General features: G+C 52.8%; 1 protein-coding gene across 1 annotated transcript in view; it reads left to right on the forward strand.

Annotated features, from left to right (window-relative positions):
* LOC142245339 (BOS complex subunit NOMO1-like) overlaps nucleotides 1-27,440 on the forward strand; it is a 226,410-nt gene that overhangs the window by 58,532 nt on the left and 140,438 nt on the right. The window contains 3 exon segments of the mRNA XM_075317979.1: nucleotides 14,388-14,493; nucleotides 27,032-27,182; nucleotides 27,261-27,438. Of these exon segments, the coding sequence (XP_075174094.1) occupies nucleotides 14,388-14,493; nucleotides 27,032-27,182; nucleotides 27,261-27,438 (435 nt within the window).

Raw genomic sequence — 27,440 nt, forward strand, 5'->3', positions numbered from 1 at the left:
TATCATACAATACTGGCATGCGCCGCATCCTTCAAACCGGCAAAAAGCCGGATATGTGTACCCGGCCCTCATACATGGGGGGGGGTCCTATAAAGGAGTACCGGAAATTACCAGATAGAGAGCTGTTGTTTGATGGCACCTAGCGGCTCTGCTGTCTGACCCAGGAGGGTTACCAACATGAGAGCCACCCCCTGCCTCATCAAATCCATGTGCCAGAGAGCAGATGGAGACGGTGTCATATTGAATGTCATAATATACAGTACAAAATACTAAATAGGATAACTGAAGTGAGCACTAATATATATTATGAGTGCAAGCCAAAAAAATATATAGTACATAAGGATAAGGCTGCACATCAAAGTTAGATAATAGTATAATGCTATAAGCATTCCGAAAAACATTTGAGCATACAATAAAAAATGCATTTCTTCGGCGCTCCATTGGGAGACCCAGACGATTGGGTGTATAGCTACTGCCTCCGGAGGCCACACAAAGCATTACACTAAAAAGTGTAAGGCCCCTCCCCTTCTGGCTATACACCCCCCGTGGGATCACGGGCTGCTCAGTTTTCAAGCTTTGTGCGAAGGAGGTCAGACATCCACGCATAGCTCCACTGTTTTTAGTCAGCAGCAGCTGCTGACTATGTCGGTTGGAAGAAAAGTGGGCCCATATGGGGCCCCCAGCATGCTCCCTTCTCACCCCACTTTTGTCGGGTGTTTGTTAAGGTTGAGGTACCCATTGCGGGTACGGAGGCTGGAGCCCACATGCTGTTTTCCTTCCCCATCCCCCCTCAGGGCTCTGGGTGAAGTGGGATCTTACAGGTCTCCAGGCACTGAGACCGGGCTCCATCCACAGACCCAGAGAACCTGCTGGATATGGAGCTGAGTATCGTCAGGGACAGGGCCCTGCTACATTAAGGTACTCTGTGTCCCCGGGCAAGCGCGCACACACACACCAACATTGCTGGGAGTGTTAGTGCGCCGGGGGCAACAGCGCGGAGCGCTCGTGCTATTATTCACTGCAGCTTTGCTGAGTGAATTTATGTATTGGGAACTGCCGCGCCGGCCGCTGCTGGGTGTTTTTTACACTGTGGCGCGGCTGGGACTTGTGGTGCGCCGGGGACTTCCGCGCTGGCCGTGCACAAGGACGGCCGCGCTTATTACTCGAGTCCCCGGCTTTGCGGCCTAGTTTTCGTTTCGTTCCCGCCCCCAGCCCTGCCAGTCAGGGGAGAGGCGGGACGCTGTACAGAAAGTCAGCGCCGAGGGCTGGAGTCTGCTTTGCATTCTCCAGCCCCCTTCACTGGACACAGTGGGACGCCAGTTTCCCGCTCTTGTCTGGGGCACGCCCACGGCCCGCCCCTCTTCACAGGACGCCGGCAGCCATTCCTGCACGCAGTCCGAGCTGGGGAACGGAGACAAGCTCTGGGCAACCAGTCACAGGGCTCTGGCGACCACACACCCGCGTTATAGGCGGGCGGTAAGCAGCACCTGAAGTGCTGACCCCACTAAATACCGAAGTGTCCATTTGTATTTTATGCTTGTATGCTATACACTGCACTGTAGGTCGCTATTTTTGGCTATATGCCCTCCTAGATGGCGAGATAACAGCAGCAAAAAAGCAAGGGTGCTAAGGCACAGGCTTTCTATGCTGCTTGTATTGCATGTGCTGAAGTGTTCATTTGTACTTATGCTTGTATGCTATACATTGCACTGTACGGTCGCTACTCTTGGCTATATTCTCCTAGATGGCGAGATAACAGCAGCAAAAAAGCAAGGGTGCTAAGGCACAGGCTTTCTATGCTGCTTGTATTGCATGTGCTGAAGTGTTCATTTGTACTTATGCTTGTATGCTATACATTGCACTGTACGGTCGCTACTCTTGGCTATATTCTCCTAGATGGCTGGACAACAGCAGCAAAAAAGCAAGGGTGCCAAGGCACAGGCTTTCTATGCTGCTTGTATTGCATGTGCTGAAGTGTTCATTTGTACTTATGCTTGTATGCTATACATTGCACTGTACGGTCGCTATTCTTGGCTATATTCTCCTAGATGGCTAGAATACAGCAGCAAAAAAGCAACACAGGCTTTCTATGCTGCTTTTACTGCATGTGATACTGTTCCACCGGCAGGTTCCACTGACCCCCATTGTGTGCAATGCTCCCCTGTAGCACTTGGTCAGCCGGGGTCTCTACTAGAGGTGGCCAAAGGAACCACCTGTGAACCCTGTCCAGGGACAGGGACGGAGTTGGTTTCGGCTGATAGATTGTCATGGGATAGAGACTTTGCAGTCCAGACAGGCCATGGGCAATCTTGATCAATGCTCCCTGGCCACCCTCATTTGGAACATAATCAGTGCTCCGGGGGGGGTCCCAGGCATTCCAGGGTGAAGGCTCTGACACGGACGACAGTCCCAGACAGCCTAAGCTAGCTCGCTGGGTGCGGCACTCGGCTTCATCACTGGTCAGGGTCCCAGCAGGAGGACTCTCTGTATGATGAGGCAGACGTAGCTGATCAGGGCTTTGATCCTGACACCGCTCTCAATCCGGATACACCGGATGGTGACGCCATAGTGAATGATCTTATAGCGTCCATCAATGGAATGTTGGATATTTCTCCCTCAGCTCCCCCCAGTGGAGGAGTCAGCTTCACAGCAGGAGAAATCCCTTTTCAGTATCTCATGCGTATATTGAGTACTTTTCTGGCCACGCTGACTTCAGAGAAGCAGTTCAGAAACACCACGCTTACCAGATAAGCGTTTCTCCAAACGTATTAAGGATACACGTTATCCCTTTCCCCCTGACGTGGTCAAGCGCTGGACCCAGGGTCCAAAGGTGGATCCCCCAATCTCCAGGATTGCGGCTAGATCCATAGTTGCAGTGGAGATGGGACTTCACTTAAAGATGCCATTGACAGACAGATGGACCTCTGGTTGAAATCTGTCTGTGAAGCTATCAGCGTGTCGGTTGCTCCGGCATTCGCAGCCGTATGGGCACTCTAAGCTATTTCAGCTGGTCTTGCGCAGCTGGTCTTGAGCACATGTACATCTGTGCCGCAGGTGGTGTCCTTAACCTCGCAATGTCTGCATTGCGACTTACCCTATTAATGCTGTCCTGGAGGGACAGTCGAGGTTTCGGTCCTTCCCAGGCTCGGGCAGGTCCCAATTGTCCTCGTCCAAAAGGGCTCAAAAGGCTCAGAGGGGCTCAGATTCCGGCCGGGCTCATTCACGCCCAAGGAAGGCAGTCGGAGGAACCGCTACCAAGGCGGTCTCCTCATGACTTTCAGCTCTCTCTCCGCATCCGCGGTTGGTGGCAGACTCTCCCGCTTGGCGACATTTAGCTGCCACAGGTCACAGACCGGTGGGTGAGAGACATTGTGTCTCACGTGTACAGGATAGAGTTCTGTTCTCGTCCTCCGGCTCGATTCTTCAGAACTTTCCCACCCCCCCCCCCCGAGCCGATGCTCTTCTGCAGGCAGAAGGAGTGGTAATCCCTGTTCCTCTTCAGGAACAAGACACGGGTTTTCACCAAGTTCAGGGCAGCAGTGGGAGCAGTCCTGCACTCTCAGGGTCACTCTGTGATCCTTACTGGGACGATCCACTTGTCAAGGCACCCTCTCAAGAGGCATGCCAACACAGCCTGAACGTGGCGCTGGAGACTCTCCAGAGTTTCGGGTGGATCATCAACTTTTCAAGGTTAAATCGGGCACCGACCCAATCGCTGACATATCTGGGCATGGAGTTTCACACTCCCTCAGCGATAGTGAAGCTTCCGCTGGACAAGCAGCGTTCACTACAGACGGGGGTGCAGTCTCTCCTTCAAGGCCAGTCACACCCCTTAAGACGCCTCATGCAGAGGCAGTCACTTTCGCGCAGTTTCATCTGCGTCCACTTCAATGGGACATGCTTTGCCAATGGGTTGGGGAGTCGACGTCCCTAGACAGGAACGTCTCCCTTCTCAGACGGTCAAGGACTCTCTTCAGAGGAGTCCATCCTTCAGATCAATGTTCTGGAAATCTGGGCAGTGTATCTTGCCCTGCAAGCCTTCCAGCAGTGGCTGGAAGGAAAACAGATCCGAATTCAGTCGGACAATTCCACAGCGGTGGCATACATCACCCACCAAGGCGGAACACGCATCGCCAAGCCTACCAGGCAATCCGGCGGATTCTGATGTGGGTGGAAGACAGAGCATCCACCATATCCGCAGTTCACATCCCGGGCGTAGAAAATTGGGAAGCAGACTTCCTCAGTCGCCAGGGCATGGACGCAGGGGAATGGCCTCTGCACCCAGAAGGGTGTCAGGAAATCTGTAGCCGCTGGGGGATGCCGGACGTCGACCTAATGGCGTCTCGGCACAACAACAAGGTCCCGATTTTCATGGCGCGGTCTCACGAGCAAAGAGCTCTGGCGGCAGGCGCCTTAGTTCAGGATTGGTCGCAGTTCCAGCTACCCTATGTGTTTCCACCTCTGGCACTGTTGCCCAGAGTGCTACGCAAGCTCAGCTCCGATTGCCGCCGCGCCATCCTCGTCGTCCCAGACTGGCCGAGGAGGTCGTGGTTCCCGGATCTGTGGCATCTCACGGTCGGCCAACCGTGGGCACTCTCAGACCGGCCAGACTAAAGGCCCCGTCACACACACAGATAAATCTTTGGCAGATCTGTGGTTGCAGTGAAATCATGGACATATTGTTCCATTTGTACACAGCCACAAACCTGGCACTGATTGTCCACAATTTCACTGCAACCACAGATCTGCCGCAGATTTATCTCTGTGTGTGACAGGGCCTTTACTGTCCCAAGGGCCGTTTTTTCCACTGAATTCTACGGCCCTGAACCTGACTGTGGCCATCGAGTCCGAGATCCTAGCGTCTTCAGGATTATCTCAAGACGTCATTGCCACCATGAGACGGGCTGGGAAGCCGACGTCTGCCAAGATCTACCACAAGACGTGGAAGTTATTCTTATCTTGGTGCTCTGCTCAGGGAGTGTCTCCCTGGCCATTTGCATTGTCTCCTTTTTCCTCCCTTCCTGCAATCTGGTTTGGGAAAAGGTTTGTCGCTCGGCTCCCTTAAAGGACAAGTCGCAGCGCTGTCGGTATTCTTTCAGAAGCGCCTAGTACGACTTCCTCAGGTACGCACGTTCCTGCAGGGGGGTTATCACATTGTCCCTCCGTACAAGAGGCCGTTAGACCCATGGGATCTGAACAGGGTATTAATTGCTCTCCAGGAGCCGCCCTTCGAGCCTCTGAGGGATGTTTCACTTTCTCGACTTTCACAGAAAGTGGCCTTTCTGGTAGCGGTCACGTCTCTTCGGAGAGTGTCCGAACTAGCAGCGCGGTCATCCAAAGCTCCCTTCCTTTTGTTCACCAAGACAAGGTAGTGCTGCGCCCGATCCCAGAGTTTCTCCCTAAGGTGGTATCCCCTTTTCATCACAATCAGGATATCTCCTTACCTTCCTTTTATCCTTATCCATTTCATCGATATGTAATGGCTTTGCATTGTTGGATCTGGTGTAGAGCACCCAGAATCTACATTTCCCGCACGGCGTCCCTGCGCCGCTCGGATGCACTCTTTGTCCTTGTCACTGGTCAGCGCAAGGGGTCGCAGGCTGCAAAATCCACCCTGGCTTGATGGATCAAGGAACCAATCCTTGAAGCCTACCGTTCTACTGGGCTTCCGGTTCCATCAGGGCTGAAGGCCCATTCTACCAGAGCCGTGGGTGCGTCCTGGGCATTACGGCACCAGGCTACGGCTCAGCAGGTGTGCCAGGCGGCTACCTGGTCGAGTCTGCACACCTTCACCAAGCATTTTCAGGTGCATGCCTACGCTTAGGCGGATGCCAGCCTAAGTAGATGAGTCCTGCAGGCGGCGGTTGCCTCCATGTAGGGAAGGGCTGTTTTTACAGTCCAAACTTGAGGTATTCATTTACCCACCCAGGGACTGCTTTTGGACGTCCCAATCGTCTGGGTCTCCCAATGGAGCGCCGAAGAAGAAGGGAATTTTGTTACTTACCGTAAATTCCTTTTCTTCTAGCTCCAATTGGGAGACCCAGCACCCGCCCCTGTTTCCTTCGGGATTTTTGGTTTGTTCGGGTACACATGTTGTTCATGTTGAATGGTTTCAGTTCTCCGATGTTCCTTCGGATTGAATTTGTTTAACCAGTTATTGGCTTTCCTCCTTCTTGCTTTTGCACTAAAACTGAGCAGCCCGTGATCCCACGGGGGGTGTATAGCCAGAAGGGGAGGGGCCTTACACTTTTTAGTGTAATGCTTTGTGTGGCCTCCGGAGGCAGTAGCTATACACCCAATCGTCTGGGTCTCCCAATTGGAGCTAGAAGAAAAGGAATTTACGGTAAGTAACAAAATTCCCTTCTTCTTCATCGTTCCTTATGGGAGACCCAAACCATGGGTGTATAGCTTCTGCCTCCGGAGGACACACAAAGTACTACACTCAAACGTGTAGCTCCTCCCTCCTAGCATATACACCCCCTGGTAGCCAGTCCTAGCCAGTTTCAATGCTTTGTGTTCAGGAGGTCACACACACACATGCATTCTCTGATTTTTGATTTTTTGGATTTCAAAGTTTTGGAAGAAAAGCGGGTCCCATCTGGACTCCCGGCATGTCCCTTCTCACCCCACTGTGTCGGCGGTGCTGTTAAGGTTGACTTTACAAGGCTGGAGCCTTCACATGCCGCGCTCCTTCGCCATCCCTTGGGGCTCTGGCTTGAAGTGGGCGCCATCACGGTTCTCACTGCTTTGCAGGAGACCGGTCTCCATCCGCAGCCCTGTTCAGGATCCTGTCGGACGGAGCGTTTAACCCCCCCCAGGGACCTGGCACCTGCGTCTCAAAAGCTAAGTATGAGACGTTTTTACCACAGAAAGTGGTCTTTCCAGGGTTCCCTGTACTTTATTTATTGGGGAGAGTGTATTATATGTCTGGGGTAACATTTCCGGCCGGTTCTCCAGTTTTCACTGGAGAACCGCGCCGATGGGGCCTGCACGCTGGCCGTATGTTTAAATCTAGGCCCCGGCTTCGCCTGAGGCCTAGTTTCGGTTTCACTCCCCCTGCATATCAGTCATGCAGAGGGACGGTGTGGCTCCGCCCAGCGGCTGTTCAGCACAGGGAACGGAACCCCTCACTGAGGAAGGATTCCCTCCCCTGTATACCTCATTTGCCCGCTCTCAGAGTAGGCCCCGCCCCCTCGCCTCGCTCCGGTCGCCATTTTCTCAGCGTTCTCAGTGTCTGCATAGGCACAGAGATACCACATTGTGACAAGTTGGGGCCAGGGCTGGGGGACTGGAGGGCACAGAAATGTATGTTAAACGGTCTGGCAAGCCACAACCTCCAGTTGTGCAGCTGCTTATATTCTCTGTTTATATACTCTGCTGGGGTCATTCTGGAGATGCATTCCCTCACAGAGCCCCCACTTCTGCAGCATGTCTCACATCAGAGCAAGGCTGTTCTTAATATGCACTGCATGTAGACTCGTACTGCCTGTACTGAGCACATAAACACAGTGGTCCCTCAGCCTGGAGGCTCGTCAGTGGTCCCTCCAGCTGCTCCGGGGGTGCTGAGCATGCATTAGCCCCCTTCTCAGGGCGCTTCTGCTGCTACGGCTCGCTCAGCAAGCTCTTAGAGGTCTCTTAATCTGGTTTCAGACCCCGTCCTCCTAAAATGGAGACGCAGGGTCCCCTGTCCTTCCCCGTCCCGCAGCTCTGATTCACGAGCTGACTCACTGGACGAGGAGGATGTCTTTACCGGGGGCTCGGACGCTACTTAATGTACCATTGATCTGTCCGAAGGTGACGCAGATGCTAATGATTTGATTGCGTCCATTATATTTGTACTGGACCTCAATCTGCCTGTATCAGGGGAGTATCCCTCTCTGGCAGAAAGGCATCAGTATACCTTAAGAGAACAAGGAGTGTGTTCCGTACCCACTCCAGTTTTCAGCCCACTGTGACCAAGCCCAGAGCCTGTCCTGACAAACGCTCCCAAAGCGTGGTTCTGATGACTGTTTCCTCCTTCCACCAGAGGTGGTCAAGGAGTGGGCTCATTCACCAAGGGTGGTCCCTCCGGTGTCTAGTATTTCAGCCCGGATAGTTGTATCAGTGGCTGACGGCACCTCTCTAAGGATCCCCCTGTACATTAATTCTGTACTGGACCTCAATCCGCCAGTATCAGAGGAGCAAACTTCTCTGGCAACAGGACACCAGTTTACCTTGCCTAAGAGAACAAGGAGTGTGTTCCTTAACCGCTCCAGTTTTCAGGCCACTGTGACCAAGCCCAGGGTCTCCTCTGGCACACGCTTCCCAAAGCGTGGTTCTGATGACAGTTTTCCCCTTCCACCAGCGGTGGTCAAGGAGTGGGCTCATTCACCAAAGGTGGTCCCTCCGGTGTTTAGACTCTCAGCCCGGACGTTGTTTCAGTGGCTGATGGCTCTTCACTTACGGTTTTGCTGTCCGCCAGTTTGTCCTTCTGGCCAAATCTGTATGGAGGCGGCAGGGGCCTCGTTCTCCCCATTTGCAGCAGTGCGGCTTTCAAGCCATCTCTGCTTCTCTAGAGGAGATGCATTCCCTCATAGGGACTCTTTGCCCGAAATGGTTGCCTTAGCTTCCAGACTTCAGTCTTTTCATCCTATACCATGTCTGCCATGCTGGAGACTCTCACCGCACTGCGGTGGCCTCGGCTAATTTTCTCACTATCCGCAGGCTCCTGTGGCTTCGGAAGTGGAAGGCGGATGCTTCTAAAGAAGTTCCTTGGTGGGCTCCCTTTTGCTGGGACCAGACTGTTCGGGAACAACTGGATGAAATTATTAAGGAAGCTCCTGGCGGGAAGAGTTTCTTCCATGTCACAAACCTAAACCAGGAAACCTGTCCAGGGCAGGAATCAGTCGATGTTTCGTTCTTTTTGTTCCTCCATCTGATCGTTCTCTTAGCCCTCGGCCTCGCCCACTGGCTCAGCCAAGGATCGTAAACCCAAATGGCGCGCGAGAAGACCGCAGGACATGCTGCCACTAAGTAAGCCTCCTCCTGGCTATCTGGCCACGCCAGTAACGTCCTTGGTCGGTGGCAGGCTCTCCCACTTGGCGACGTATGGTTTTAACACGTCTCCGATCAGGGGGTGCGAGATACCATCTCCCACGGCTACAGGATAGAATTCTATCCAGCCCGCCAAACAGATTTTTTTCTGTCAACTCCCCTCTGCTCCAAGGCCGCCGCCTTCTCACAGGCTGTGGCATTCTTGCAGGCCACTGGAGTAATTGTACCGGTTCCCGACTGGGAACGGTTCTGAGATTTCTGCTTAAATCTATTCCTAGTACCCGAGGAGGGCGGTTCCTTCCGACCTGGATCTCAAGCTTCTCAAGCATGTTCAGGTGCGGCAGTTTCGCATAGAGTCTCTGCGATCAATCATTGACCCAAAGAGATTCCCTAGCATCCATCGACATCAGAGATGCCTATCTGCATGTGCCAATCGCAGTTTCACACCAGCGTCGGCTACGTTTTGCAATCAGAGTGGCCCAATTCGTGGCTCTTCCCTTTGGGTTAGCCACGGCCCCTCGAGTATTCTCAAGGTCGGGGCAGCTGTGATTGCGGTCCTGCACCTCTAGGGGTTGGCAGTGATTTTTTTGTCCAGGACAGCCTTCTACTCTGGGTTTTCATCCAGTGCAGACTGTTAGCGGAGTGCCTCGCTCACTCTCGCCACTCTCACCAATTCGGGTGGTTTGTCATTCTGTCCAAGTCCACTCTGACTTCGACCCAGAAGTTCACAGACCCAGGGACGCAATTCGAGACTCTGTCGGCACTTGTGAATCTGCCCTTAGTCAAGCAGCACTCCCTCCGCTGGCGGTCGACGTCGTTCCTTCAGGCACCTAATACAGGTGCTGGATCAGATGGTGGTGTCAATGGAAGCATTCCCTTGCCCAGTTCCATCTGCGTCCTTTACGGCTGGATATTTTCCGCTGTTGGAACAAGCGGACTTCCTCCTTCCACGGGGCGGTGGCTTTGCCACAGACCAGGGGCTCATTTCAATGGTGGCATCGTCCCCTCTGTCTCAGGGACGCTCCTTTTTGGCTCCGTCCCGGGTGATCCTCACCAAGATGCTAGTCTATCCGGCTGGGGAGCAGTATATCTCCACCATGGAGCGCAGGGCACTTGGACTCTGTCCGAATCAGCCCTCTGGATCAATGTGCTGGAAATCAGAGCTGTGTTTCTAGCTCTCTGAGCCTTTCACCATCTGTTGGCAGCCAGGCACATTCGAGTCCAGTCAGACAACGCTACAGCATTTGCTTACATCAACCTCCAGGGCGGGGCACTCAGCCGCCTGGCAATGTTGGAGGTTCATCGCATTCTTCAGTGGACGGAGGACTCCTAGTCCACCACATCCACAGCCCACATCCTAGACGTGGGAGACTGGGAGGCAGATTGTTTCTGCCGTCAAACCGTGGCTCCACGATCCTCAGGTTTTTGCGGCAGACGCACTGGTTCGAGTTTGGTCCCAGCTTCTTCTGTCCTACGTGTTTCACCCTCTAGTTCTTGCCCAGAGTCCTGCGCAAGATCAGAAAGGAGGGCCGTCGGGTCATTCTCATTACTCCAGACTGACCCAGGCAAGCTTGGTACCCTGACCTGCTCCATCTGTCCGTAGAGGTGCCATAGCATCTCCCGGACTGTCCAGACCTTCTCTCACGAAATCCGTCCTTCCGCCAGAGCCTACGGCTCTCAGTTTGACGGCGTGGCGTTTGAGTCATGGATCTTGATGACTTCTGGTATCCCTCCTGAAGTCATCCCCACTATGACTCGAGTTCGGAAGTATCCTTTGGCCTTTTGGCCTTGCCGACCCTCCTGTCCCTTCTGCAGTCCGGTCTGCAGCTAGGACTATCCCTCAATTCCCTTAAGGGACAGCTCTCGGCTCTGTCAGTGTTGTGTCAGCGGCGTATCGCCCGGCTGGCCCAGGTGCACTCCTTCATGCAGGGCGCATCTCACATCATTCCGCCCTACCGGCGGCCCTTGGAGCCCTGGGACCTTAATTCGGTCCTCACAGCTTCCGGAAACCCCCCTTTGAGCCTCTTGGGGAGGTTTCCTTGTTTAGTCTTTCACAGAAAGTGGTCTTTCTAGTGGCCATGACTTCCCTCAAGGGAGTCTCTGTTTTGGCTGCACTCTCTTCGGAGTCCTCCCTTCATCAAGTCAAGGTGGTTCTCCGTCCGACTCCGGACTTTCTCCCTAATGTGGTTGCTGCCACCTTAACCGGGGCATTTTCCCTGCCTTCCTTTTGTCCGGCTCCTGTTCATCGCTTTGAAAGGGCGTTGAATACTCTGGATCTGGTGCGGGCGCTCCGGATCTATGTGTCTCGCACCGCTGTTCTTAGGCGGCGCATCTCTCTTTTGTGCTGACCGCTGGGCAGCGTAAGGGCCTTTCGGCATTTAAGCCGACCCTGGCTCGTTGGTTTAGGTCGGCCATTTCCGATACCTACCAGTGTACTCAAGTGCCTCTCCCGCCGGGGATCAAGGCACACTTGACCAGAGCTGTCGGTGCCTCTTAGGCTTTCAGGCACAGGCTACGGCTCAGCAGGTCTGTCAGACTGCCACTTGGACTAGTCTGCATACTTTTTCGTAGCACTACCAAGTGCATGCTCTTGCTTCGGCAGATGCGAGCTTGGGCAGACGCATCCTTCGGACGGCTGTCGCCCATTTGTGAAGTTAGGTTTCACCTACTTCTCAGTTTTTCTGTTTATTCCCGCCCATGGACTGCTTTAGAACGTCCCATGGTTTGGGTCTCCCATAAGGAACGATGAAGAAAAAGAGAATTTTGTTACTTACCGTAAATTCTTTTTCTTATAGTTCCGACATGGGAGACCCAGCACCCTCCCTGTTGCCTGTTGGCAGGTTTCTTGTTCCGTGTGTTATCACCGGCTGTTGTTGTAGACAGAGGTTCCGGTTGTTCCGGGTTTTGCTCTGTCTCTACTTGTGGGTGGATGTCCTCCTTCAGCTTTTGCACTAAACTGGCTAGGACTGGCTACCAGGGGGTGTATATGCTAGGAGGGAGGAGCTACACGTTTGAGTGTAGTACTTTGTGTGTCCTCCGGAGGCAGAAGCTATACACCCATGGTTTGGGTCTCCCATGTCGGAACTATAAGAAAAAGAATTTACGGTAAGTAACAAAATTCTCTTTTTTTCATTGTATGCTTCAATGTTTTTCGGTATGCTTATAGCATTATACTATTTCTAACTTTGATGTGTATAATATACAGTACAGACCAAAAGTTTGGACACACCTTCTCATCTCTAGAACAACTGTTAAGAGGAGACTTTGTGCAGTTGGCCTTCATGGTAAACTAGCTGCTAGGAAACCACTGCTAAGGACAGGCAACAAGCAGAAGAGACTTGTTTGGGCTAAAGAACACAAGGAATGGACATTAGACCAGTGGAAATCTGTGCTTTGGTCTGATGAGTCCAAATTTGAGATCTTTGGATCCAACCACCGTGTCTTTATAGAAAAGGTGAACGGATGGACTCTGCATGCCTGGTTACCACTGTGAAGCATGGAGGAGGAGGAGGTGTGATGGTGTAGGGGTGCTTTGCTGGTGACACTGTTGGGGATTTATTCAAAATTGAAGGCATACAGAACCAGCATGGCTACCACAGCATCTTGCAGCGGCGTGCTATTCCATCCGGTTTGCGTTTAGTTGGACTATCATTTGTCAACAGGACAATGACCCTAAACACACCTCCAGGCTGTGTAAGGGCTATTTGACTAAGAAGGAGAGTGATGGGGTGCTACGCCAGATGACCTGGCCTCCACAGTCCCCAGACCTGAACCCAATCGAGATGGTTTGGGGTGAGCTTGGACCACAGAGTGAAGGCAAAAGGGCCAACAAGTGCTAAGCATCTCTGGGAACTCCTTCAAGACTGTTGGAAGACCATTTCCGGTGACTACCTCTTGAAGCTCATCAAGAGAATGCCAAGAGTGTGCAAAGTAGTAATGAAAGCAAAAGGTGGATACTTTGAAGAACCTAGAATATAAGACATATTTTCAGTTGTTTCACACTTTTTTGTTAAGAATTTCATTCCACATGTTTTCAATTCATAGTTTTGATGCCTTCAATGTGAATCTACAATTTTCAGAGTTATGAAAATAAAGAAAACTCTTTGAATGAGAAGGTGTCCAAACGTTTGGTCTGTACTGTACATAACGTACTGAGCTGTCAATACATCTCATAGGGTGTAAATGCTATTATATATTATTGCATTTCATGCCATTCTTGGTGACCGCTATTCTTGGCTCTCTTAATACTTCCATCCAATGGATTCAGAATTTCTTGTAAAGGTTGTCCTGTAGGAGAGATTCTAACGTCTATGCCTGTTGGAGTCAAACTGCTAGGATTGATTTCCGGAATGGGGAACTATTATCCGCTTAGAATGGAGCAGTAATGCAAATACCCGACCGCCGCTCCATTCATTCTTTATGGGACAATACCTAGAGAGGCTTCTTGGCAGCCCCATAGGAAATGAGTGGAGCGATCGTTGGGAATGAGCATCATTCTAATGGGGAATAAAGTGCTCCTATTCTGGTACTTAAGGCCGCTTTACACACTGCGATATCGTTACCGATATTGCTAGTGTGGGTACCCGCCCCCATCTGTTGTGCGACACTGGCAAATCGCTGCCCGTGGCGCACAACATCGCCCAGAGCCATCACACATACTTACCTGCCTAGCGACGTCGCTGTGACCGGCGAACCGCCTCCTTTCTAAGGGGGCGGTTCGTTCAGCGTCACAGCGACGTCACAGCAGCGTCACTGAACCGCTGCCCAATAGCAGCGGAGGGGTGGAGATGAGCGGGACGTAACATCGCGCCCACCTCCTTCCTTCTGCATAGCGGCCGGGAGGCAGGTAAGGAGAGCTTCCTCGTTCCTGCGGTGTCACACGCAGCGATGTGTGCTGCCGCAGGAACGAGGAACAACTTCGTTACTGCTGCAGTAACGATATTTGAGAATGGACCCCCATGTCACCGATGAACGATTTTGCACGTTTTTGCGACGATGCAAAATTGCTCATAGGTGTCACACACAACGGCATCGCTAATGCGGCCAGATGTGCGTCACAAATTCCGTGACCCCCAACGACAACGCATTAGCGATGTCGTAGTGTGTAAAGCCCCATTTTGACAAGACGGCCATGATCGGATCCCTCCCACTGATCAACAAGTTATCATGTGTCCTAATAGTGATATCCTAAAAGTGATAACTTTTTTAAACTTTACAATCCCTTAAACAAAAAAAAAAAGTGGTTTACCCTGCAATAAATCTTTGTTTATTCCTTGTGTTTGGGCAAATGTGTTCCCCTTTTTACTCCTGCTAGACTTTTGCGAACAAATGCATTTTTGCTTCTTCTACTTCAGCCGGTCTTCCATGTGATGGGATTCTCTGTCACGGGACGAGTATTGAATGGCCCAGACGGTGAAGGTGTGGCAGATGCTGTCGTCACACTTAATAACCAGATTAAAGGTAATTACAACTCCCTTGTTTTTTTTTGTTTTTTGTTTTTAATTGATGCTTTTCATAGAACTAATATTTTCTTTATCGTTCCTATGGGAGACCCAGACATTGGGTGCATAGCTTCTGCCTCCGGAGGACACACAAAGTACTACACTCAAAAGTGTAGCTCCTCCCTCTGAGCATATACACCCCCTGGATAACCAAATCTAGCCAGTTCATTGCTTTGTGTTCAGGAGGCATACATCCACACATGCATCTCATCTGATTTTTCATTTTGGAAAGTTTTTGAAGAAAAGCGGGTCCAAGCCTGGACTCCCGGCATGTCCCTTCTCACCTCACTTTGTCGGCGGTGTTGTTAAGGTTGATTTCAGGGCTGGAGCCTTACATGCCGCGCTCCTTCACCATCCCTCGGGCTCTGGCTTGAAGTGGGAGCCAGCACGGTTCTCCCTGCTTTGCAGGAGGCCGGTCTCCATCCGCAGCCCTTCAGGATCCTGCTGGACGGAGCACTCATCCCCAGGGACTGGAAACCCTGCGTCTCACAAGCTAAGTATCTGAGACGTTTATATTCGGGGGTCCCTTGTACTTTATTGTTGGGGAGAGTGTGCTGTGTAACTGTCTTTACATTTCCGGCCGGTTCTCTGGTTGTCATCTGAGAACCGCGCCGATGGGGCCTGCGCGCCGGCTGCATCGCTTAAATTTAGGCCCCGGCTTCGCCGGAGGCCTAGTTTCGATTTCACTACCCTTGCATGTCAATCATGCAGAGGGACAGTGCGGCTCCGCCCAACGGCCGTTCGGCACAGGGGAGGGACACTCCTCTGTGGGCAAATGTTCCCTCCCCTGTAAATCTCCTTGGCCCTCCAGATCCCGCTCTCAGAGCTGGTCCCGCCCCCTCTCCTCGCTCCGGCGCCATTTTTTCAGCGTTCTCACAGCGATCGGCGCTGGCTGCAGCATCCCTGCTGATCTGTCTGGGGGTCCGGGCTGTGGGATCTGGAGGGCACACAAACGGTCTGGTAAGCCACAACCTCCGGTTGTGGACCTGCTTATATACTCTCTGGGGGTCATTCTGGCTCAGAGCCCCCACTTCAGCAGCATGTCTCACACGAGGAGCAAGGCTGCAAGGCTGTACGCAATATGCACTGCATGTAAGCTCGTGCTGCCTGAACCGAGCTCATATCCACATTGTGATACCTGCTCTAACCTGGCAATGCCTCAGCCTGGAATCGCACCCACAGTGGTCCCCCCGGCTGCTCCGACTCCGGTGGCTGAACCCCCGGCTTGGGTAGAAGCCTTCTCTAGGTCAATCTCCCAATCTTTTGCCGACTCCATGGGACAGCTGTCCCGGACTTTGCTGAACATGCATCAGCCCCCTTCTCAGGGTGCCTCTGCTGCTAGGGCTCTCTCAGCGGAGCTCACAGAGGATTCTACATCTGGTCCCAGACCCCGTCCTCCTAAGAGGAGACGCAGAGATCCCTCTCCTTCCTCGTCCCGCGGCTCTGATTCACGAGCTGACTCGCAGGACGAGGAGGATGCCTTTACTGGGGGCTCGGACGCTACCTCCATGTGCCCCATTGATCTGTCCGAAAGTGACTCAGATGTTAGTGATTTGATTGCGTCCATTAATTCTGTACTGGACCTCAATCCGCCAGTATCAGAGGAGCAACCCTCTCTGGCAGAAAAGCACCAGTTTACCTTGCCTAAGAGGACAAGGAGTGTGTTCTTTAACCACTCCAGTTTTCAGGCCACTGTGACCAAGCCCAGGGCCTGTCCTGACAAACGCTTCCCAAAGCGCGGTTCTGATGACAGTTTCCCCTTTCCACCTGAGGTGGTCAAGGAGTGGGCTCATTCACCTAAGGTAGACCCTCCGGTGTCTAGACTCTCAGCCCAGACGGTGGTATCAGTGGCTGATGGCACCTCTCTTAAAGATTCCACTGACCGCCAGGTTGACCTTCTGGCCAAATCTGTATATGAGGCGGCAGGGGCCTCGTTCTCCCCATCTTTTGCAGCAGTGTGGGCTCTCAAAGCCATCTCTGCTTCTCTGGAGGAGATGCATTCCCTCACCAGGGAATCCATGCCCGAAATGGTTGCCTTAACTTCCCAAGCTTCGGCTTTTTCATCCTATGCCATGTCTGCCATGCTGGAGGCCTCTCACCGCACTGCGGTGGCTTCGGCTAATTCCCTCGCTATCCGCAGGATCTTGTGGCTTCGAGAATGGAAGGCAGATGCTTCTTCAAAGAAGTACCTTGCGGGGCTCCCTTTTGCTGGATCCAGGCTATTCGGTGAACAACTGGATGAAATTATTAAGGAAGCTACTGGCGGAAAGAGTACTTCCATGCCACAAACCAAAACCAGGAAACCTGTCCAGGGTAGGAACCAGTCGAGGTTTCGTTCCTTTCGTTCCTCCAACTGGTCTTCCTCTAAGCCCTCGGCCTCGTCCACTAACTCAGCCAAGGACCAAAAACCCAACTGGCGCACGAAGCCGCGTCCTCAGAAGTCCGCAGGAGCTGCTGCCACTAAAGCAGCCTCCTCTTGACTATCTAGCCGCACCAGCAACGTCCTTGGTCGGTGGCAGGCTCTCCCACTTTGGCGACGTCTGGTTTCAACACGTCTCCGACCAGTGGGTGCGGGATATCATCTCCCACGGCTACAGGATAGAATTCTCTTCCAGCCCGCCAAACAGATTTTTTCTGTCAACTCCCCCCGGCTCCAAGGCCGCCGCCTTCTCTCAGGCCGTGGCATCCTTGCAGGCCAACGGAGTAATTGTACCGGTTCCCGCCCAGGAACGGTTCAGAGGTTTCTACTCAAATCTCTTCATAGTCCCCAAAAAGGACGGTTCCTTCCGGCCCATACTGGATCTCAAGCTTCTCAACAAGCATGTTCAGGTGCGGCATTTTCGCATGGAATCTCTGCGGTCAGTCATTGCCTCAATGACCCAATGAGATTTCCTAGCAACCATCGACATCAGAGATGCTTATCTGCATGTGCCAATTGCAGTTTCACACGAGCGTTGGCTACGTTTTGCAATCGGAGAGGAACATTTCCAATTCGTGGCTCTCCCCTTCGGGTTAGCCACGGCCCCTCGAGTATTTACCAAGGTCATGGCAGCAGTGGTTGCGGTTCTGCACCTCCAGGGGTTGGCAGTGATTCCTTACCTGGACGACCTTCTAGTCAAGGCTTCGTCCAGCGCAGACTGTCAGCGGAGTGTCTCACTCACTCTCACCACTCTAGTCCAATTCGGATGGCTTGTCAATCTGCCCAAATCCACTCTGACTCCGACCCAGAAGCTCACGTACCTAGGGATGCAATTCAAGACTCTGCCGGCACTTGTGAAGCTGCCCTTAGTCAATCAGCAGTCCCTCCGTCTGGCGGTGCGCTCTTTGCTGAGGCCCCGCCGTCATTCCATCAGGCACCTAATGCAGGTGCTGGGTCAGATGGTGGCGTCAATGGAGGCGGTTCCCTTTGCCCAGTTCCATCTGCGTCCACTACAGCTGGACATTCTCCGTTGTTGGGACAAGCGGAATTCCTCCTTGCACAGGTTAGTGGCTCTGTCGCCACAGACCAGGGGCTCCCTTCAGTGGTGGCTTTGGCCTCTCTCTCTGTCTCAGGGACGCTCCTTCCTGGTCCCGTCCTGGATGATTCTCACCACGGATGCCAGTCTATCCGGCTGGGGAGCAGTATATCTCCACCACAGAGCGCAGGGCATTTGGACTCCGTCCGAATCAGCCCTCTCGATCAATGTGCTAGAAACCAGAGCTGTGCTTCTAGCTCTCTTAGCCTTTCACCACCTGTTGGCGGGCAAGCACATCTGAGTCCAGTCAGACAACGTGATAGTGGTTGCCTACATCAATCACCAAGGCAGGACATGCAGCCGCCTGGCAATGCTGGAGGTTCAACGCATCCTTCAATGGACGGAGGACTCCAAGTCCACCATCTCCGCAGTCCACATCCCAGGCGTGGAAAACTGGGAAGCAGATTATCTCAGCCGCCAAACCGTGGACAGCGGCGAGTGGTCCCTGCATCCGGCAGTGTTTCGGTCACTCTGCCGCAAGTGGGGCACTCCGGACATGGATCTAATGGCATCCCGGCTCAACAACAAGGTTCCGGTTTACGTGGCTCGCTCCCACGATCCTCAGGCCTTTGCAGCGGACGCTCTGGTTCAAGATTGGTCCCAGTTTCGTCTGTCCTATGTGTTTCCCCCTCTAGCTCTCTTGCCCAGAGTCCTGCGCAAGATCAGAATGGAGGGCCGTCGGGTCATCCTCATTGCCCCGGACTGGCCCAGGCGAGCTTGGTACCCAGACCTGCTCCATATGTCCGTACAGGTGCCGTGGCATCTTCCGGACCGTCCAGACCTTCTCTCACAAGGTCCGTTTTTCCGCCAGTATTCTGCGGCTCTCAGATTGACGGCGTGGCTCTTGAGTCCTGGATCTTGACAACTTCTGGTATTCCTCCTGAAGTCATCTCCACTATGACTCGGGCTCTGAAGTCTTCCTCGGCCAAAATCTTTCACAGGACCTGGAGAATTTTCCTGTCCTGGTGTCGCTCTTCCGGCCATGCTCCTTAGCCTTTTTCCCTGCCGACCCTCCTGTCCTTTTTACAATCCGGTCTGCAGCTAGGACTATCCCTCAATTCCCTCAATTCCCTCAAGGGACAAGTCTCGGCTCTGTCAGTGTTGTTGCAGCGGCATATCGCCCGGCTGGCTCAGGTGCGCACCTTCATGCAGGGCGCAACTCGCATCATTCCGCCTTACCGGCGGCCCTTGGATCCCTGGGACCTCAATCTGGTCCTCACGGCCTTGCAGAAACACCCCTTTGAGCCTCTTAGGGAGGTTTCTTTGTCTCGTCTCTCACAGAAAGTGGTCTTTCTAGTGGCCATAACTTCCCTCAGGAGAGTCTCTGATTTGGCTGCACTCTCTTCGGAGTCACCTTTTTTGGTTTTTCATCAAGACAAGGTGGTTCTCCGTCCGACTCCGGACTTTCTCCCTAAGGTGGTTTCTCCTTTCCACCTTAACCAGGACATTACCCTGCCTTCCTTTTGTCCGGCTCCTGTGCATCGCTTTGAAAAAGCGTTGCATACTCTGGATCTGGTGCGGGCGCTCCGGATCTATGTGTCTCGCACCGCTGTTCTTAGGCGGTGCACCTCTCTTTTTGTGCTGACCACAGGTCGGCGTAAGGGCCTCTCGGCTTCTAAGCCGACCTTAGCCCGTTGGATTAGGTCGGCCATTTCCGATGCCTACCAGTGTACTCTGGTACCTCCCCCGCCGGGGATCAAGGCACACTCGACCAGAGCTGTCGGTGCCTCTTGGGCTTTCAGGCACCAGGCTGCGGCTCAGCAGGTCTGTCAGGCTGCCACTTGGACTAGTCTGCATACCTTTTCAAAGCACTACCAAGTGCATGCTCATGCTTCGGCAGATGCGAGCTTGGGCAGACGCATCCTTCAGGCGGCTGTCGCCCATTTGTGAAGTTGGGCTCCGCCTACTTCTTAGTTTTCTGTTTATTCCCACCCATGGACTGCTTTGAGACGTCCCAATGTCTGGGTCTCCCATAGGAACGATAAAGAAAAAGAGAATTTTGTTTACTTACCGTAAATTCTTTTTCTTATAGTTCCGTATTGGGAGACCCAGCACCCTCCCTGTTGCCTGTTGGCAGTTTCTTGTTCCGCGTGTTATCACCGGCTGTTGTAGACAGAGGCTCCGGTTGTTCCGGTTCTTGCTCTATCTCTACTTGTGGGTGGCTATTCTCATTCAGCTTTTGCACTAAACTGGCTAGATTTGGTTATCCAGGGGGTGTATATGCTCAGAGGGAGGAGCTACACTTTTTAGTGTAGTACTTTGTGTGTCCTCCGGAGGCAGAAGCTATATACACCCAATGTCTGGGTCTCCCAATACGGAACTATAAGAAAAAGAATTTACGGTAAGTAAACAAAATTCTCTTTTTTTACGTGTGAGTAGTTGACTTTTTTTCTACTGTGATGAACATATTGAAGACCTATCCATGGGGTTGGATAATCGGTAGATTGGTGGGTCCTGGACGCCCGGCACCTCCACCCTCAACAGAAATCTGCTCAGACAGCAGCCAGAATACTGCAGCTCTGTATGTGTAACAAGTAATTAGGAAGGTTCACGCAATTGCTTGGCCAGACCAAGAGTGCACGTTGTGCTCGGTTTGATCAGTCATTTCTCTGACGCCTCATTAGGGGACACAGGACCATGGGTGTTATGCTGCCTATCCATAGGAGGACACTAAGTAGATGCAGAACCATAGCTCCTCCTCTGCAGTATACACCCCCTGGCCGGGCCAGGCAAGCCCAGTTTTAGCTTAGTGTCTGTAGGAGGCACTTCCTTTCAAGGTTTGTTATTTTTTGAGGGCGACGCTTTCCTTTTGGGACCGATCTCCCACTGCCAGCAACGGGCGGGAACGTGAAGCGTTGCCTACACGTACCCCCTCCCGCGACGCTGGATCCTGGGCTGGACGACGGGTTCCACAGACACCGATTTTCCAAAGCCCAGGGTAGAGGCCTGTGCCCTATAGCCCAATTCCTCAGCCCCTCTCTGCAGGCTCTGAGATGAAGATGGCACTGATTCCTCAGCCCCTCTCTGCAGGCTCTGAGTTGAAAATGACACCGACACAGCAAGCTGGCTCTGCTATTTTCACTGCCTGGAAAGCAGTGTTTTAAGGTGAGATCCCCCCTGGCTGGTTTCCCAGACAAAGGGAGAAAAGACGCTGCAGGGAAGGCTTCCAGGGCATTTACAGTATTTATTATGTGCAAGGAGCAAGGATCCTGCACACACAGTGTTAACTTTCTCTAGCTTGCTGGCTGGAGGAGGGGGAAGTTCTGCTGTTTACAGAAAGTCTTGCAGATAATTTCCCCATGGCAGGGGGAGGACCCAGGGCTCAGGGACTCTGTGTATTATCTGCTCTGTTTATTTGTGCCAGCAAAAGTCGGCTGATAAGCACCTGATAACCACCGCTGACAAGCTGTGTGCTGACTGTAGGGAGAGGGAGGAAAACTCAGAAGCTCCCTTCCCGTCGTTTTTTACTACCCACAGCAGGGGGGGCACACTGACTCATCTTCCCGCTCTTTTAGCGCTAAGCCCCCCCCCCCCAGGGAAGCCTGCAACATCTTCATAGAGCTTAATCCTTCCTGAGGACAGGGCCATAGGCTGATTCTGGTGAGGTGCTTGCTATCAATTGTAGCTCTGCTGACCATTGCTCCCCCTCCTGGCATACTCCTATTAGAAACATGCAAAAATCTAAGGGCACGAAGAGTAAAAGCCCACATAGTCTATTACTCAGCCTGCACTGCCTGCCACGCTGTGCTACCACGTAAACACACCTCTCTGTGAGTCCTGTGCCCCTATAGCCCCCCAAGACCCCCCTGCCACCACCGGCCTAGAGCCTAGGGCCCCCAGCCAACCGGAATGGGCACAGTTTCTGTCACAATCCATGGAAAAACTGTCACAGAACCTGGTTCTGGCTATGCAATGTCGTCCTCCACACCCTTCTGGGTCCCTGGACGGAACGCAGCCTGAGGATACCCCTATGGCAGATCCTTCTGAGGTAATCCGGGCACATGCTTCACCGGTTGCAGGGATCAGGAAAAGGGCACATGTCCGGGTGTCTCCAGGGGGCTCACCCTCGGGAGCACACAGGGCAGGCTCTCCCACACGCTCCACGGCTTCTGAAGAGCTGGAGGAGGGAGAATGCTGTTTGTACCAGGAGGATTCCTTGGCTTCATCACCCCCAGATGATCAAACTGCAATAGACTCCCTTATAGTAGCAATCAACCAAACTCTGCATGTGGAGGATCCTCCATCCACTACCACTGACCATGCGTTCTCCTTTAAGAGGGCAAGGAAACCCCAAAAGGTTTTCGCTGATCACCCAGAGTTTCAGGATATCCTCACAAAGCAAAGGGAGAAGCCTGACAGGCGCTTCGGTAACCGAAAACTCATGGAGTCCCGGTACCCTTTCGCCTCACCTGCCCCTAAGGGCTGGGCCTATCCGCCCTCGGTCGACCCCCCCCCCCCCCCCGGTCTCCCGATTACCACAAAGACGCTCCTGTCTTTACCCGATGGTTCTTCCATCAAGGACCCGACAGACAGACAGGTGGAGCACCTCGCCCGCTCTGCTTTTGAGGTTGCGGGTTTCTCCCTCTCGCCCTCCTTTGCCTCTGTGTAGGTCGCAAAGGCGATCTCGGTCTGGGCAAAATCCCTTAACACTTCGCTCGAGGAATCCCAGTTCACTCAGACCTTCACAGAGGTAACGGCTCAAATTGCCGCTGCGGCGGAGTACCTCATGCAGGCCTCCATGGACGCTGCTACCTGCGCAGCGTTTGCCGCCTCAAATACCATAGCCATCCGTAGAGCTCTCTGGCTCCGACAATGGCGAGCGGACTCTGCCTCCAAGAAGTCTCTCACGGGCCTTCCTTTTTTTTTTTTTTTTTTTTTTCCCCAGACCGATTGTTTGGCGAACGTCTGGAGAAGCTCATTTCTGACGCCACGGGAGGAAAGTGTACCTCCCTCCCCCAGCTGAAGTCCAGGACGTCCTTCACCAGACGTCCACAGTCCTCGTTCCGATCCTTTCGGAACTCATTTGGTTGGTCGACATCCCGTGCTGTCCCCGCCACCAGCCGCGGACTACGCAGGGACCGACCGTCTCAGCTCTCCCCGAAACCCACTTCGTCTTTGCAGCCTAGACCGAAACAGTCCAGGACTAGGGAGACTCGGCCACGACATTTCCCCCCCCCCTCATGACTCCTTCGGCGCCCCGGAAGACACAATCATTGTAGGAGGTTGACTGCGGCTCTTTCAACACATCTGGGCTGCCGCCTCGGACGACAAATGGGTGCGAGACCTTGTGTCTTCCGGTTACCACATAGAATTTCGGACCTGACCCCCGAGTCGGTTCTTTCTCTCAAACTCCCCAAAGACTCGAAAACGACGCAAAGCTTTTTTCTCAGCAATCCACTCGCTCCAAACAGCAGGAGTGATAATACCTGTCCCAGACTACGAGAAGTTTGGGGGTTTTTATTCCAACCTCTTTGTGGTCCCCAAAAAGGATGGGTCAGTTTGACCCATCCTGGACTTCAAACACCTGAACAAACATGTGCACGTACGGAGATTCAGAATGGAGTCCCTAAGGTCCATTATTGCATCCATGGTCGAAGGGGAATTCCTCGCCTCCATAGACATCAAGGACGCGTACCTGCACATACCCATCGCCCCAGATCACCAATAGTTCCTCCGCTTCGCAATTCAGGACTCCCACTTTTAATTCGTAGCTCTACCCTTCGGCCTTGCCACCGCACCAAGGGTCTTCACCAAAGTCATGGCGGCCGCCATGAGCGTCCTTCACGCCAGGGGAGTAGTCATTCTCCCTTACTTGGACGACCTCCTCATCAAGGCCCCCTCCTTCCGCAACTGCTCAACCAGCGTACAGATCACTGTGGGCACCCTATCCCGCTTAGGGTGGCTAGTGAATCTGGACAAATCATCCCCGATCCCATCACGATCCATCACCTTCCTGGGCATGTCCCTGGACACCCGTCGTGGCTTGATCCTTCCTTCTCCGTCAGGACAAGGCGTTCGCTCTTCAACGAGCGGTATGCTGCCTTCTACGTCCTCCGTCTCACTCCATTCGATTCAGCATGAAATTGCTCGGCAGGATGGTGGCGGCTATGGAAGCAGTACCCTTTTCTCAACTGCACCTCCGCCCACTGCAGCTAGCCCTTCTAGCGGCCTGGGACAAGAGCCCCTTCTCCCTGGACAGACACCTTCATCTGACGCCTTCAGTCAGGTACGCACTCCGCTGGTGGCTTCGGTCCTCATCCCTATCGAAGGGGAGATCTTTTCTCCCAGTGAACTGGCTGGTCCTGACCACGGACGCCAGCCTCCTAGGCTGGGGAGCAGTGTACCGGCACCACACTGCTCAAGGACGTTGGACGCCCCAGGAGTCTTTCCTTCCCATCAACATCCTGGAACTCCACGTGATCTTCCTCGCGCTCATAGCGTTCAGCCCTCTGCTAGCGGGTCGTCAGATTCGAGTCCAATCGGACAATGCGACAGCTGTAGCCTATATCAATCGGCAGGGGGGCACCTGCAGCAAAGCGTCTTGTCTTGAGGCCCACAAGATCCTCAGCTGGGCCGAATCGACGGGGTCAGTGATATCAGCGGTACACATACCGGGGGTAGAGAACTGGGTAGCAGACTTTCTGAGTCGCCAAGGCCTGGCTGCCGGAGAATGGTTCCTCCACCCAGATGTGTTTCTACACATCTGCACTCGCTGGGGCACACCAGACGTGGACCTAATGGCCTCAAGGTTGAATGCAAAGGTACCCGCGTTCATAGCCAGCTCACGCGACCCGCAGTCCATCGACGCGGATGCTCTAGTCTGCTCCTGGCACCACTTCCGCCTGCCTTACATATTTCCACCTCTACCCCTGCTGCCGCGGGTAATCAGGAAGATCAAGGCAGAGGGAGTCCCGGTGATACTGATAGCACCGGACTGGCCCAGGCGCGCCTGGTACGCCGAATTAGTACAAATGCTCACAGACGCACCGTGGCGCCTTCCAGACATCCCAGACTTGCTGACCCAAGGGCACATTTCCCATCAGAACTCCAGAGCCCTGAAGCTGACGGCATGGCCATTGAGACCTGGGTATTAACAAGAGTGGGATTCTCCCCCGCGGTTATCTCTACCATGATCAGCGCCCGAAAGCCTGCTTCATCCCGCATTTACCACCGTACGTGGAAAATCTTCTTTTCATGGTGCAGGGAAACTAACGTCCAGCCTATGCCTCTGGCCATCCCCAGAATTCTCGACTTTCTGCAGTCTGGCTTGCAAGCGGGGTTGGCTCTCAGTTCCCTTAAAGAGCAGGTCTCAGCGCTGTCAATCTTCTACCAATGCCGCCTGGCTCAAAAACCGCAAGTCAAGACCTTCCTCCAGGGCGTTTCCCATCTAGTTCCCCCGTACAAACGGCCACTGGACCCATGGGACCTCAATCTCGTTCTGGACGGTCTCCAGAGGTTCCACTTTGAACCTCTCAAGGAATCCTCCCTTGTTCTTCTGTCCTGGAAGGTAACATTCCTGGTGGCAATTACGTCCATCAGGCGGGTTTCGGAGCTGGCAGCACTCTCTTGCCGCGAGCCTTTTCTGATCTTTCACCAGGACAAGGTGGTTCGGCGCCCCCTTCAGGATTTTCTTCCAAAGGTTCCTAACCCGTTTAATTTGAACGGAGACATTGTTCTGCCTTCCTTTTGTCCACACCCAGTTCATAGGGTGGAAAGGTCTCTGCATTCGTTAGACCTCGTCAGAGCTCTCAGATATTACATATCCAGGACAGCCCACTTTAGGAAAACGGACTCTTTGTTCGTCATTCCTGAGGGGCCTAAGAAGGAACAGGCAGCTTCAAAGGCAACTCTGGCTCGCTGGATTCGCTCTGCGATCCAGGAAGTCTACCGCTTGCAACTCAAGCCCATTCCTAGTGGGCTGCGGGCTCATTCCATGCTAGCAGTTGGCGCTTCGTGGGCCATTCGGCATCAGGCTTCAGTGGAACAGGTGTGTAAGGCTGCGACCTGGTCTAGCCTACATACTTTTTCAAAGCATTGCAGAGTCCATACCCAGGTTTCAGCTGAGGCAAATCTGGGTAGGAAAATTCTGCAAACGGCAGTAGAGCACCTCTCAGTAGCTCCAGAGTGTCTGGGACTGGTTCCTTGTCCTTGGGTTGTGTTGTCTTTCTTTTATTTTTCCCACCCATGGACTGCTTTAGGACGTCCCATGGTCCTGTGTCCCCCATGAGGCGTCAGAGAAAAACGGATTTTTGTGTACTCACCGTAAAATCGTTTTCTCTTAGCCATCATTGGTGGACACAGCACCCACCCTGTTGCCCTGTTGGGCCTTGGTTCTCTCAGTACCTTATTTGGTTATGACTTTTTTTCTCATGTTCCTCCGTTGAGATAAGTTCTTACTATTTTTTTTCTCCTACTGCTTGTGTACTAAAACTGAGCTTTCCTGGCCCGGCCAGGGGGTGTATTCTGCAGAGGAGGAGCTAATGTCTTTTGCATCTACTTAGTGTCCTCCTATGGATAAGCAGCATAACACCCATGGTCCTGTGTCCCCCAATGATGGCTAAGAGAAAACGATTTTACGGTGAGTACACAAAAATCCGTTTTTTTGGCTGCATAGACACTTCATTGTTGAACCGCCACTAGAGCTTATTTTTGGGGTAGGGCTTATATTTAAGTATTTCTATGAAAAAGCTGAAAATTCCTGCTAGGGCTTATTTTTGGAAAAACACGGTACCATGTATTGAAGCTCCTTTTCATTGGAAGGTTTCGCCTATGTATAACTTATAATCAGCCTCCTTCACTGGTGATTCTGATTTAACACTTTGTGCCAGTTAAGCTTTTAGTAGGCTTCGTTTATATATAAAAAGCCAATCTGAATAAGCCGAGCTGCAGTGTAAAGAATGAGGAGGATACGTCCTGCACTTCCGATGAGACAAGCTGTGCATTTCAGACTGCCTCATCCTTCTTTTCTTTATCCTTACCCAGTTATGACTAACGGTGATGGATCGTTCCGTCTGGAGAACATGACGGCTGGTACATACAGTATTGATGCACAGAAGGAACATATTTTCTTTGATACGCTCACTGTGAAGATCGCTCCTAACACTCCACAGCTTGCTGACATCGTGGCAGCAAGGTAAGACGCTCTGGAAATTTGCCCCTGATTGTTGCACGGTCTCAAGGGTGTTTGGGTAATTAGTATTTTTGTTTCCAGATTCAGTGTGTGCGGAGACATTTCTATCACACACTTTCCTGAAAGTATTAAGACGATGAGCAAATATAAAGTCACTCTGACATCGCAGGACAAGGAGAGAGCATCTGTCCTGACCGCCGAGTCAGACACCCACGGAGCCTTCTGTTTCCAGGCTAGAAGAGGATCCTATTATATAAAGGT

Source organism: Anomaloglossus baeobatrachus, chromosome 7 (assembly GCF_048569485.1).
Source record: "Anomaloglossus baeobatrachus isolate aAnoBae1 chromosome 7, aAnoBae1.hap1, whole genome shotgun sequence".
NCBI classification, from domain to species: domain Eukaryota; kingdom Metazoa; phylum Chordata; class Amphibia; order Anura; family Aromobatidae; genus Anomaloglossus; species Anomaloglossus baeobatrachus.